Source organism: Chiloscyllium plagiosum, unplaced genomic scaffold (assembly GCF_037043375.1).
Source record: "Chiloscyllium plagiosum isolate Xiang-an unplaced genomic scaffold, Cpla_swu_hap1 HiC_scaffold_6, whole genome shotgun sequence".
Taxonomy (NCBI): domain Eukaryota; kingdom Metazoa; phylum Chordata; class Chondrichthyes; order Orectolobiformes; family Hemiscylliidae; genus Chiloscyllium; species Chiloscyllium plagiosum.
The window spans coordinates 56,195,413-56,209,847 of record NW_028270144.1 but is presented as its reverse complement, the minus strand read 5'-3'; the positions used below and the strand labels follow the sequence as shown (position 1 = coordinate 56,209,847).

Genomic DNA, 14,435 nt, shown 5'->3' with positions numbered 1-14,435 from the left:
TTAGTGGTGGCATGAGGAGATATTAATTGGTTATTGAGGGCCTAAATCGGTAATGGCCAGGAGGGTGGAGCTTGAGCTTGAGCTCCTACAACTTAATCCTGTGGTGATAGGAAGGGGCTGCATATCTCCTGTTGCCAACCACCATATATACTCATGCAAAAGTCGATCTCACGTAAAAGTCAACCCCTTATTTTTGGCCAAAAAAAATCTTGTATTTTCCATATATCTCATGTAAAAGTAAATCCTGCTATATTGCATTATAAACTTCTTATAAAGAAAACTTCATATTCCCATCAACGCACAAATGAAGTCACATTCATCACAATAACTCCATTCATCGTACATTAAGTACAATATTGTGTCTCTATTCCTTCATTCATAACTCTACTTAGACCACTTGGTTTACTACAGCACGTTTTGATTCAGTCAGTCAGACCAGCACTAAGTCTATCAGTACTTCTCAAACTTTGTTCACTATACATGCAAAGGTTAATATCATTAAGAAGTTAATCATTTTAATTGTGCCATGCCTGAATTTAAAAAAAAAGAGATATATTAGCTACATAAACCTTTAATTCTTTGACAAATGTGTCAATGTTGTTGTGATTCATTACATAAAGTAAATGGGAAGAAAATGGAAGAATTTGGCAGAATTTAATAAATGTTTCATTAAGTATGCCATTTTACCAGGCCACGACATTGAACAGTGCGATTTTGCAGGATTTCAATGAATCTTTGTCATGTTAGATTTTCCTACCACTATGTACAAATAAAATTTACTACCAGTATTTCATTCTTGTGTCTCGTGCTGTTATCCGTTAATTTCCTTTACCGTAATTCAGTGTTTTTCTTCTTTACCCAGGATACAGTATTAAACTGTCTTCCACATCCCACCCCACTTCAAAACATTGCAGACTGTTTCTCAGGTGGGAAATCTACACCCTAAAGGTCAATATTGATGCTTTTAAATTTTATAAAAATAATACACATTCAAGTTTTAAAGATCCCCATGCACATATTAAAATGGGTATTTAATACAAGGCTCTAAGAAGTCTAATATGTGAAATATGTAAAATATCAAAGAGTTTAAGTTTCAGAACATTTACACAAGAGCAATCCTTCTTCAACCTCTTGCAGATTCATTAACATTAAGTAAAGACTATTCAGTGGATTAAACCACCCCAAAGCTACCAGGCAAAACATTTAAGTTTTTTTAAAATTAAAAAAGGATTCACATTGAATATAGATCTATAGATGGAAAACAGTTCTGTAAATACGCAAAAATCAAAGTACTGTATTCACATCCACTTAGCTATCTAATTATGTGTCAGATAACATGCTTAAGCAAGAACAGTTTTGAAAAATCTTTCGTTATATATTTATTGTCACTGAAACCATTAACAAAATCTTCCAGAATATAAACCATCAGCACATTATGAGGGTTTGACTAGTTGTTATCTTCTGTTTCCTTTGGCGGTTGCAGAACTTTTAAAGGGATCAAATTCATCCTGGGAACAAATACATAAGGTAGATATAAATTAGAATAAATCTCTCTCAACATAAGTGATCTAAAATTCCGGTAATCTAAACACCACATCAATTAGGATGTGTCTGCCAGAAATTCAAATCAATTAGATGTTTATTCAATATTCTCATTTAAAATAAGCAATTAACCTTTAAACTAGTATAGTGGTCAACATTAAAAAGACGTAGGTACATTAACAGTCGAAAATGTTGCGCTGGAAAAAAAAGCACAGATCTGACGTTTTGGGCATAAGCCCTTTATCAGGAAACCTCCTGCTCCTCGGATGCTGCCTGATCTGCTGTGCTTTTCCAGCACCATGTTCTTGACTCTGATCACCAGCATCTTCCTTCCTCATTTTCTACCAGTAGGTACATTAACATTAAGAATTAATGCTTAGAAGTAGAATGTTTGACATGCAAAAGTGTTATTTTGGTAAACTCAGTTTGTTATTTCCGGATTAACAATAGATACAATATCCAAAAAGTCAAGATGTCTTTAGCCAATTAAAAAAGGGATTACCCAGTAAAATGTATAAGTGTGATTTCAAAAATATGTTGATTTGTTGTTTCAACAACTCCAATGCACTAAAATAGATAGTCATTTATGACTGAGTGCTATCTTCTTTATATAGTCTAGTCTACAGAAAAGCATTTCATCTTAATGCTACTTTCAATAACTTAATTTATGAAATACAAACATGAACCAGTTTATTGTAGAAAATAGAATAAGGTGTGGGGAAAATAATTGCCATACTAAAAGAACAGGCTGGAATGAAGGCCCAAAGGTTCAGTCCAAGAAAGAGCATGTTAAAGGTCGCATCTTTTACATGTTTGGACTTACCAAAACTCTTGGTAATCTAAGATGGATGACAAGAAAAAAATTGTGGCTGTAAGACATACTTTGAGGTACAGTGTTGAAACTGATTTCCTCACATTACAGGAGCATTGATTACTGTTTTATAAGCTGTTGCACTGTTTTGGTACTTTGGGAAAAAGATCAAAACAACAGCACATGAAAAAAGGAGGAAGAGACACAAAGGTAGAGATAGCAGAGATCGAGAGAATCCTTAGAGTATAAAGGCTGTAGGAGAATACTCAAGAGGGAAGTTAGGAGGGCAAAAAAAAAGACATGAGATAGCTTTGGCAAAGAGGGTTCAGGAGAATCCAAACAGATATTATAAATACATTAAGGACAAAGGATAACTAGGGAGAGAATAGGGCCCCTCAAAGATCAGCAAGGCAGCCCTATGTGTGGAACTGCAGGAATCAGAATCCTGCAGTGTGGAAACAGGCCCTTTGGCCCAACAAGTCCACATCAACGCTCTGAAGAGTAATCCTCCCAGACCCATTCCCCCTACCCTAATACTCTACATTTACCCCTGACCTAACCTACACATCCCTGAACACTATGGGAAATTTAGCACAGCCAATTCACGTAGTCTGCACATTTTGGATGGTGGGAGGTAACCCACACAGACACAGAGAATGTGCAAACTCCACACAGAGTCAGAGGCTGGAATCGAACCTGGATCCCTGGTACAGTGAGGCAGCAAATGGGGGAGGGGGAGATACTAAATGAGTATTTTGAATCAGGGAGAAGGGCAGGGAAGATAAAGATTATGGGGGAAATAAGTGGTGACATCTCAAAAATGTCAAAATTACTGATGTGGTGGTGCTGGATGTCTTAATGCATAAAAGGTGGATAAAATCCCCAGGACCTGATCAGGTGTATGTATCACTGAAATCTGTGGGAAGCTAGGGAAGTGATTGCTAGGCTCCTTGCTGAGATATTTGTATCACTGATAGTCACAGGTGAGGTGTTGGAAGATTGGAGGTTGGTTAACTTCATGCTACTATTTAAGAAGGTGGTAAGGAAAAGCCAGTGAACTATAGACTAGTGAACCTGTCTTCAGTAGTGAGCAAGTTGTTGGAGGGAATCCGGAGAGACAGGATTTACATGTATTTGGGAAGGTAAGGACTGATTAGGGATGGTCAAAGCTTTGTGCATGGGAAATCATGTCTCACTAACCTGACAGTTTTTTGAAGTAGTAATGAAAAGGATTGATGAGGGCAGAGTGGACATGATCTACAGACTTCAATAAGATGTTTGACAAGGTTCCTCATGGTAGACCTATTAACATCCACATGGAATACAGGGAGATCTAGCTATTTGGATACAGAACTGGCTCGAAGGTAGAAGACAGAGGGAGTGGTGGAAGGTTGTCACAAGCCTCAGTCTGAAAGGCAAGTTGTGTGCCACAAGGATTGGTGTTGGGTCCACTTCTTTTTGTTGTTTTATATAAGTGATTGGATGTGAACATAGGAGGCAATTTAGCACAGCCAATTCACCTAACCTGCACATTTTGGATGGTGGGAGGAAACCAAAATTGTAGGTGTAGCGGCCAACGAAGAAGGTTACCTCAGAGTGCAATGGGATCTTGATCAAATGGGCCAATGGGCAGAGGAGTGACAAATGGAGTTTAATTTAGATAAAAAGTGGGGTGCTGCATTTTGGAAAGGCAAATCAGGACTGGACTTGCACACTTAAGGGTAAGGTCTGGGGGGTGTTGTTGAAAAAGACCTTGGAATGCAGGGTCATAGATCCTTGAAAATAGAATCGCAGGTACATATGATAGTGAAGGCAGCATTTGATATAGAACAGAGTATAGCACAGTACACACCCTTCAGCCCAACATCGTTTGTGCAGAGCATTTATCTTAATCCAAGATAAAGTTACATACCCCTCAATTTACTGCCTTCCATGTGCTTGGCCAGCAGTCTCTTAAATGCCTCTAATGTCTCTGACTCTTACCACTGCTGGTGGTGCATTCTACACACAGAGAGGTGGTGGGTATGAAGAACCTACCTCTGACATCTCCCCTATACCTTCCTCCAATCACTTTAAAATTATGCCTGTATTAGTCAGAGCACTGAGTATAGGAGTTGGAGGTCATGGTATGGCTGGTTAGGCCTCTTTTGGAAGAATGTGTATAGTTCTGGTCTCCCTCCTATAGGAAGGATATTGTGAAACTTGAAACATTTTAGAAAACATTAGCAAGGATGTTGCTCGAGTTAGAGAGTGTTTGAGGTATCGGGAGAAGCTAAATATGCTGGGACTCTTTTCCCTGGAGGTTCAGAGGCTGCGGGGTGACCTTATAGAGGTTTATAAATCCATGAAGGGTATGGATAGGGTGAATAGACAAGATCTTTTCTCTGGGATGGGGGTCGGAGTCCAAAACTAGAGGAAAAAGGTTTAGGATGACAGGGTAAAGATTTAAAAAGGGACCTAAAAAGGGCAACGTTTTCATGCAGAGGGTTGTGTATGGAATGAGCTGCCAGAGGAAGTGGTGGAGGCTGGGACAATTACAACAACACTTAAAAGACATCTGGCTGGCTATATGAATAGGAATGGTTTAGGGGACATGGACCAAATGCTGGGAAATGGGGATAGATTAATTCATGATATCTGGTCAGCATGGGCCGAAGATCTGTTTCCGTACTCTCTTTATGACTGACTTCACAGTATATTAAAAGACTTTTGAGATGCAATCACTTACAGACAGACAAAATGGCAGTCATTTCTCATTCATTTAGGGCTCACAACCAATATTGAAATAAATGGCTAGGTTGTTGGTTGAGGAATAAATATTCACCACAAGAAGAGAATTTTTACCTTTCTACTTTGAATTGTGCAGTCTGAAGATTTGTATCATGTGAATCAGGAAACAGGGTTTCATTCAAACGATGACAGGCTGGATTTTTGCAGAGTCATGGAGACTCCACAGACCTACAAAACAGTGAACAGAGTTCCAAAATTCTGGCCCTGGCGACTTCAATTTTTACTGGCACAGGCTACATATATTCCAAAGAGAATGCTTTAAGGGAGTTTGTATCTCAGCCAACTAATCTATAAATGAGGTTTGGCTGAGAACCGAGGTTCTTATAAAAGTTGCAACTTATTGAAGCATGGAAGTTAAAAAAAAAGCTTAACTGGTGACTTCAATTTCTTAGTTCTTTTTATCAATGGGTCAACAACTATTTACAGTACACAAGTTAAAAATGTGAGGTGCTTATCGTTGTCATTAAAAGGTCTGGCTGATTGCTGATAGTACAATCCATAAAAGTGTCAGTGGTGGAAATGTTTTGTGCAGTTCCACATACGCAATCAATCAAGGAAATGTCATGAGTTAGTATGCAGAGTATGAGAGACCATCAGACGGACGCATGCACAATTGACATTTTAGGACAGCATTAGAGTGAGGCAGTTGAAGAAGGGGTTTCAATGAAACTCAGCTATATCATGCAGATGGTGGCGCACGTATGGAACAAGTTGGCTAGAAATTGAGGTGGTTACAATTACATTTGAAAGGCACCTGGATGGGTATATGAATAAGAGGGATGTGGGCCAAATGCTGGCAATAGAACTAGGTCAGATTTGGTTGGCACAGACGAGTTGGACTGAAAAGGTCTGTTTCTGTGCTGTATGACTATAACTAATTATTAGGTAGGTCTCAAAACAAAAATGGAAGAACCTCAATAGAAAGTCTGAATATATTTCCAATATGTTGTTTTACTAACACACTCTTGTGGGTGCCATTTCCTCCTGGCAGCATAGGAAGAATCTGACAAAAGGAGCAGTGCTCCGAAAACTTGCAATTTCAAATAAACCTGTTGGGACTAAAACCTGGCATCGTGTTACTTCTGACTTTGTCCACCCCAGTTCACCACTGGCACTTCCACATCTTAATTGATAGGATCCCTCTCATTATATTAAGAATCTTTATTACTCTGTTCAGCATCGAAATAATGACATAACTGCTAGCAAGTTTATTGCTGGTTGGAAACTAATGAAAAACCTTTTGTGCACTCATTGGTACGTTCAGAATTTCAAATGCACAAAAAATTTGATTTAGATTGCTGGTTATAACAAATATTAGTAAGTATTCTTAAGGCATTTTTTTGCATCATATCAAATTAAACTAATCAACATTAAGTCTAAATATACAAGTATACAAACAGTAGCTTCTTCCTGCAAGATCAATGTTTGCTTCGGCCCAACTGATTTGAAATATAGTGAATAGGTAGACATAATTGTGATAAATACGATAATGGCAGCTTATTTTGCCTATCCAACACTAAAAAATGCAACTGCAGTGATCTACTTTAAAAAGCATGGCAGAACAATGGAAGTTACAGATAGCCAAGATATTCTCAGAAAAGGTGCTAAAATGTGCATTAATTGTGCCTGTTGTTAAACAAGTGGCCTCTCTATTAACAGACTTACTACATTTCATATTTATGTAGAGATGGAAAAGATCATGCCCAACTAAACTGTTCCTATGTTACACACAGACTTAAAATTGATTGCCGAGAGGCACAGTAACCATAGAGTCATTGAGTCATACAGCTCAGAAACAGACCCTTTGGTCCAACTCATCTGTGCCGACATGACATCCCAATCAGACCTAGTCATATTTGCCAACATTTGGCCCATCTCCCTCTAAACCCTACGCAAAAGTGAGAACTGCATATGCTGGAGATTAGAGTAGAGAATGTGGTGCTGGAAAAGCACAGCAGGTCAGGCAGCATCTGAGAAGCAGGAGAATCAATGTTTCAAACATCAATTCTCCAGTCCTTCTAAATCCTTCCCTATTCATATACTCATCCAGATGGTTTTCAAATGTTGTATTGTACCTGCTTCCATCGCCTCCTCTGGTGTTCTACCTCACCACCGTATGGTGAAAAAGTTACCCCTTTTTAATCTTTTCCTTCTCACCTTAAATCTGCGTCCTCTAGTTTTGGACTTTCCCACCTTAGGAAAAAAATCTTGACTATTCTCCCAACCATGCTAGCATGATTTTATAAACCTCTAAAGGTCACCCTCAGCTCCAGGGAAAATAGCCCCTGTGTATACAGCTTCTCCCCATAACTCAAACCCTCCAGTCCTGGCAATATCCTTCAATCTTTTCAGCACCCTCTCAAGTTTACCAACATCCTTCTTATAAAAAGGACAACCAGAAATGCACACAGTAGTCTAAAAGCAGTCTCAATGTCCTGTACAGCTGCACCATGACATCTCAATTTCTATCTGCAATATTCTGACCAATGAAGGCAAGCATGCTAAACGCCTTCTTCACCATCGTGTCTATTGCAGCTCCAATTTCAAGGAATTATACACCTGCACCTCAAGTCTTTGCCTGGCAACACTCTCCAGGACCTTACCATTAAGTGTAAAAGTCCTGCCCTGGTTTGTCTTATCAAAATGCAACACCTCACATCTATCTAAATTCAAATTCATCTGCCACTCCTCACCTCACTGGCACATTGTACTCAATCTTCAATGCCCACTATATCACCTATTTTGGTGTCATTTATAACTTACTATTGTTATAGTAAGACCAAACCCCCTCAAAATATTCAGAAGATAGCTCGGACCCTAACTGTTTCTTATTTTAAAAAGGTAAATGTAAGGTGTTGTGTTCTAGATGCAACTTGATTGTCTTAAATCCAGTGGTTTGACCAAAAACACACTTGATACATCCACTATGGTTAAAATACAAAAAAAAAACGGAATTAGGATGACTTTATTCTATTGGAAAGCTTAACAGAATAATACTAAATTAACTGTTCAATATAGTAACATGCCATAAACACAACCTTGGCAAAAGGCAAATTCAGGAAACAGATTGTCTCACATGCAATTCCCATAGCCCAAGAAGAAACAAAATCAAGAGAAAATTCTGACAGGACATAGCAGCCAGGAAAGATTTTCTGCAACCTACAATGCTGCTGAGACCCCAGCAAAAACTATGAACTGCTGAAAGCTAAAATTAAAAATCCCAGTTCAGTGAGAGCTTGACCACATCTATATAGGCTGCTTCTATTGTTCCAACTTTTAAAAAAAATTCCAAGGCTTCACAAGCTGTCTATTCTAGTAGACCACTGGACACTTAATACCTTTCATTAAAACAAAAGGTCAGAGCAAAGTAACCTCCTAAAGCCATGCTTTCTTCACACCAATCATGCCTCCTGCATTCAGATCCAAATCATTTACATAAATTGAAGGCAGTTCCTTGTGGCACACCACTGGTCACAGGCCTCCAGTTCAAAAAGCAATCCTCTATCCCCTTTGTCTCCTACCTCTAAGCCAATTTTTATTCAATTGACTAGCTCCCCTTGGTCCCATGTCATACGATCTAACTATATACTAACCAGTTTATCATGGAGAACCTTGTTGATTGCTTTGCTGAAGTCCAGATACACGCTGTTTAGCGCTCTGCCTTCAATCATAGAGTCATAAAGTCATAGAGATCTACAGCACGAAAACAGAGCCTTTGGTCCAACCCGTCCATGCTGACCAGATATCCCAACCCAATCCACCTGCCAGCACCCGGCCCATATCCCTCCAAACCATTCCTATTCATATACCCATCCAAATGCCTGTTAAATGTTACAATTGTACCAGCCTCCAGCACTTCCTCTGGCAGATCGTTCCATACACGTACCACCCTCTGCGTGAAAATGTTGCCCTTTAGGTCTCTTTTATATCTTTCCCCTCTCACCCTAAACCTATGCCCTCTAGTCCTGGATTCCCTGACCCCAGGGAAAAGACTTTGCCTATTTATCATATCCATACCCCTCAATTTTGTAAATCTCTATAAGGTCACCCCTCAGCCTCCGACACTCCAGGGAAAACAGCCCCAGCCTGTTCAGCCTCTACCTATAGCTCAAATCTTCCAACCCTGGCAACATCCTTGTAAATCTTTTCTGAACCCTTTCAAGTTTCACATAGGAAGGAGACCAGAAGTCCTCGCAATATTCCAACAGTGGCCTAACCAATGTCACCTCTTCAGAAAATTCAAGTTCCTGAGACACTATCTCCCATGCACTATGCCTAATCAGTCGCTGCCTTTCCAAAAAGGGATGTAAATCTGTCCCTCAATCCCTTCCAACATTACCCACCACTGACTTAAGGCTCACTGGCTTTTCCTTCCAGCCTCTCATATAAAATGCCACATTAGCCAACCTCCAGTCTTCCAACACCTCAACCATGTTTGTATCAACAATCATTTCAGGAAAGTTTCCAGCAACCTTTTCCCTAGCTTCTCAAGTAGTTCTAGGGTCCTGGGGATTTGTCTACCTTTATGCATTTTAAAACCTCCAGTACTCCTTCTGTAATGTGAACCTTTTTCAAGACATCATTTACTTCCTCAAGTTTTCATGACCTTATCCACAGTAAATACTGATGTGAAATAAACCAAACTGCACAAAATTAATTATGCTTTACATATCACAGCATGCTCTAACAACAAACTGCGCATGTTCAAATATTAAAATATTTTTCAAATGCCTTGTCAAAGTGATACTACGTTTCCCATATATTGGTTTGGAAACCTAGTTTTAGCTATTGTCAAGTATGTTTCAGTGGAATTTATTAAAGCATGATCATTAAAAGTTGCAGAGTTTTGATTATTGGTGTGAAAACTAAACTAAAATTAAGCATGATTTGCAAAATACAAGCTAATATTTGCAACCATCATGTAGCTGCAACACTCTGTATAACAAAAATCAGTCAACTCATTTCAATCATATGCTGCTGAGAAATTCAGTTCCAAATTCTCCCACCATGTAAAGTTTGAACCCTTATGCTTTCTTTTTATCAACAGATCTTCCATACCTGTCCTGCCACCTTTAATAACTTATGTATATATCCACACAGGACACTCTGCTCCAGCACACCCTTTAGAATAGTATCCCACCTCCACGCTCTTTGCACCAAAGTGCATCACCACACACACCTCTCTGCACTGAATATCATCCAATTTCATCATCAATATTATGCCATCTTTCAGGTGGACAACACTTTCAAACATTCAGAATCTCTCACCTGCCACAAAGCCAAATGAAGAACAACAACCAAGCAGTATTGGTTCTTTTAAGTGTAAAAGGTGTTAGAAGTTGAGTACCAGCATTTCAAAAGCTTTCGACTAAATCATAGCAGCATTCACCTCCCAATGTGACAACATTAAAATCAAGAAAAGTTGCAAGGACAGACTTAGTAAAAGAATTAATCAGTTTAATGTCAATGGTGGATAAAGTTTAGAGACAACAGTACGGATAAAACAGACTTTGAGAGAGTCTAATTAACTCAAATCTGTAAAAAGGCAGATTATATTCTAACATAATTGAATACTTTGAAGAAAAGGATGACAAAGTATTAGATAGGAGACAGGGTAACAAAATTGAAGCTTATGCAATAGAGAGGTCTACATTGCCTTAAAAAAGACAGAAAAAGAATAGAACAGAGAGGTGTGGTAAATGGTCATTTGTTTAGATGGAAGATGCTAGTCAGTGATGTTAGTGAAGGGTCAGTGCTACAACAGTTCCTTAGTTGATTAGTATTAATGATTTGAATTGTGCAATACAGGTTAAAACTTCAAAATTCAATGCTACTGAACTTGAGGTATGTAACAGAATGCACAGACAAGGTAGCAGATGGAATTCAATTCAGCTGTTCTGATGAAAAAAAAACCCATTCACCCGAAACATTACCTCTGTTTCACTCCAGATGTTGCCTGACCTGCTGAATACCATCAATAAATGAACAATCAAGAGGAATAAAACTAGAAATTACCTCTTCATCGTCATCATAAAAAGTTACTCCTTTAGACTGGTTTTGTGAACCTCTTCTACTGAAAGATCCTGATCCACTTGAATTCCTTTTTAAATGAAAAAAAGATCACAAATCAACAACTGGAATAATTATCTGTTTGAAATTCAAAAAGGGTTGTTTCATGAAAAACACATACATTTCTATAGAGGTGGTCTTGTGATGTAGTGGATAGCACCAATTCCTTCACTTCAGTTTTGCTAACCCTCCTTGATACCACACTTGGTCTAATGCTGCCTTGACCTCAAGGGCAGTCACTCTCACCTCTTGAGAATTCAGCTCTTTTGATCATATGTCAGCGCAGTCAAACAACTTTTAATGGTTCAACCTTAACCTGAGCACAGGACTGGTCTTCATCCTGTGTTTGTTCACAGGGTGCTTCCAATGCCCTTCCCACAGTATCAGAAACTCTTCTGTATTCTAGTTTAACTCCTGGAAGGTTCCAATTATGTGAAACACAATGATATCAGAACATCTCAGGTAATGATGGCATCCTGGGTTCTCCTGCCCTAGTGTCATACACGAGACAAACATGGCATTTCAAAACTGCTACTGCACTAATGTGCCACGATGACCTGAAGACAGTTTGGAGAAAGAAGATCTGCTAAAAATAAAGGAGTGGTGGGGGTGGAGAACCTGACTACTGAAAACTTGAGGCGGCAATGAAAATATGTAGATTGCTGCTGTATAACAGTGCTGGATGTAATTTACACAGCTTCATCTGTGCACTCTCTCCCTTAGCTGACAGGCAGATTTTGAAGTTTTAAAACTGGAGAAAAAACGTGTAAAGAAAATTGCTTCACTCCAATGCTGCATGTTGCCTGACCACAATTCAGTGAAGAAACATGACTTTGAAAACCCAACTACTATACCTGAGTAAACCCAATTTAAAAAGAAACGCTGAAAATAAAAACTATTGACTCATTTACTAGTTTGGTTGGTATTTAATATTCAATTCTCTTGTAGAACAAATACTTTTCAATAAATGCATTTTAAAATCATTTAATTAGTATCTGCACATGGAAGAAACTTATTTTGAAGACCTGCTTGAATAGTCACAAATGGGAGGGGGGGGGGGGGGGGAGACTACCCTCAGCATACTCATTCTTAGAGTCTGGTCTGGAGCCCTGATTATTTTTTATAGGCAAGGCCCGGCACAGGCAAAATGATCAGATTTACAGCATCTAAAGGTTTTCTTTACTTCTGATGTTTCACACATTCACTAGGGGTTGGTTAATTCAGTTGGTGACCTCAACAGCATGGATTCAATTTCTGTTCCAGCTGAGGTTGCCATGAAGATCCCACCTTCTTGATGTCATCTCCTCACCTAAGCCACCACTGTTCATCTTTAATGAGAGTGCAGCCTTATGGTGCTCTGGGACAAATAGCAACTTCACCTTTCTTTATTTCACATATACCAAAACTAGAATTAAGCAGCACATTTAGGTTAGATTAGATTACTAACAGTGTGGAAACAGGCCCTTCAGCCCAACAAGTCCACACTGACCTGCCGAAGCGCACCCACCCAGACCCATTCCCCTACATTTACCCCTGCACTTAACACTATGGACAATTTAGCATGGCCAATTCACCTGATGTTTTTGGAAGCCTGCAAATTACTTTCATTAACCGGATTCAATTAATATTTGTCAACAAGAGGTACTGTACATTCTTAAAAATGGAAATCAGCAAATTCCAGATGTCTTCAAGTCTCCAGCTGTTATTCATTCCCAAACTAATAGCTCTGTTACCATCACATTCTACTATATGAGAATGAAGTATGCATACCCCTGATTTTGTTTTGAGAAACTGGATAGACTACATTCTTCCATATCTGAATCTTCACTAATTATGACCTGTAAAATAAAATTTAACAAAGAGTTAGAAAGTTTCTTCAGGGTTTTCAAAACTTTGAGATATAAAACAGGAACTGCTGAAAATACATAGTAAAACAGCCAAATCTGTAGAGTGAACACATTCATAGGTGGAATATAACGCCTCACTCCAGAACATGCCTGGGAATTGGAGAGAAGGCTATTTGGACGTGAAGTGATCGATGGAGCCATGTAGATTCCTAACTTGAAGCAGATGAAGTCATAAATTGTGCCATCATGAATATTTTGGGGCCTGGCATACATGAAAAAGGCAAATGCTTCCCTAAAACATACTTAAAGGGCCATAAAATCTACCTTCATGTGACTGGAATACTACACTTTATTTTCAATCAGATTTAATTTTGACTTCAAATTCCACTATCTGCCGTGGTGGGATTTAAACTAATTTTCCAGTGGGTCTCTGGATTACTGGACGAGCAACAATGCTATCGCGCTAATTACTTACTTCCTAATGTTAGACTCGAACACCCCTTGACCCTAATGCTACACCTTGGTCTTGATTCCCAGCTGCATGGTCATGGTAAATTGGATTAGCATAGATAAAATGATCATTTACAAAATAAGTTGTAGACTATTTAACATTTTACCTCCTCAGGACTTTGATGCGAAGCCTGTGCTGTGCGTCGACTAGATCCTTTAAAAGCTAACAAGAAAAATTGTTTGGTTACTGGTAATCAACATTGAGGAAAATATTGTGTTATATAATAGAAAATTATGGCAAGCCACAAGTAAAATGGCAGCTTCAAAACCTACAACTTCTACAAACATTCAATTCATTTCAAGTGTTAGTCATGTTCCATGGATTTGCCCACAGTGGTCTAGGACTGCAGTATGGTTTCTGGTGCTTAACCAGTTTATTGTTTATATGTCATAGCAAATTTTGCTGAAGTAATATCAATGATTGATAAAAGCTAAAATACAACTTCATCTTAATACCATCTACTTGCTACTTTAAATTGCTTGCATCAAAAACGGTTGTACTAAGATAATTTACTCAATTTGAAGTCAATTACAATGAATTATTAGATCATTTAAACTATGAATACAAAGTTCAACTATGACTAAAAGACTGTAAAGTTTGCATTTTTCTTATTTCCTGTGGCAGGCTGCTAGTTCATGTTGAAGTTGCACTATCAAAATCTAAACTCAGATACACAATCATAAGTATCAAAACACTCCAAATACCCACATCTATTCATCCATTGCCAAAAAACATGGCCTGAAATAACATGTAATAGCTTAACCAATATAACATTAATGGTTCAAATCCACAATTTTCAGAACATGACTCAGTTATGGCTTGGTATGGACAGCACTGTGGCTTAGTGGTTAGCACTGCTGACTCA

At 38.6% G+C, this 14,435-nt stretch overlaps 1 protein-coding gene across 3 annotated transcripts in view; it reads right to left on the bottom strand.

The window, feature by feature from the left end:
* Positions 1 to 635: 635 nt before the first annotated feature.
* The window catches only part of mre11a (MRE11 homolog A, double strand break repair nuclease), a 115,923-nt gene continuing 102,123 nt past the window's right edge, over positions 636 to 14,435 (bottom strand). For all 3 annotated transcript variants that reach the window (XM_087988021.1, XM_043691497.2, XM_087988020.1), the window contains 4 exons: positions 13,677 to 13,732; positions 12,983 to 13,050; positions 11,159 to 11,243; positions 636 to 1,508 (listed from right to left, as the gene is read on the bottom strand). In XM_087988021.1, the coding sequence (XP_087844147.1) occupies positions 1,455 to 1,508; positions 11,159 to 11,243; positions 12,983 to 13,050; positions 13,677 to 13,732 (263 nt within the window). In that variant the 3' untranslated portion in view covers positions 636 to 1,454. The remainder of the gene's footprint in view (positions 1,509 to 11,158; positions 11,244 to 12,982; positions 13,051 to 13,676; positions 13,733 to 14,435) is intronic.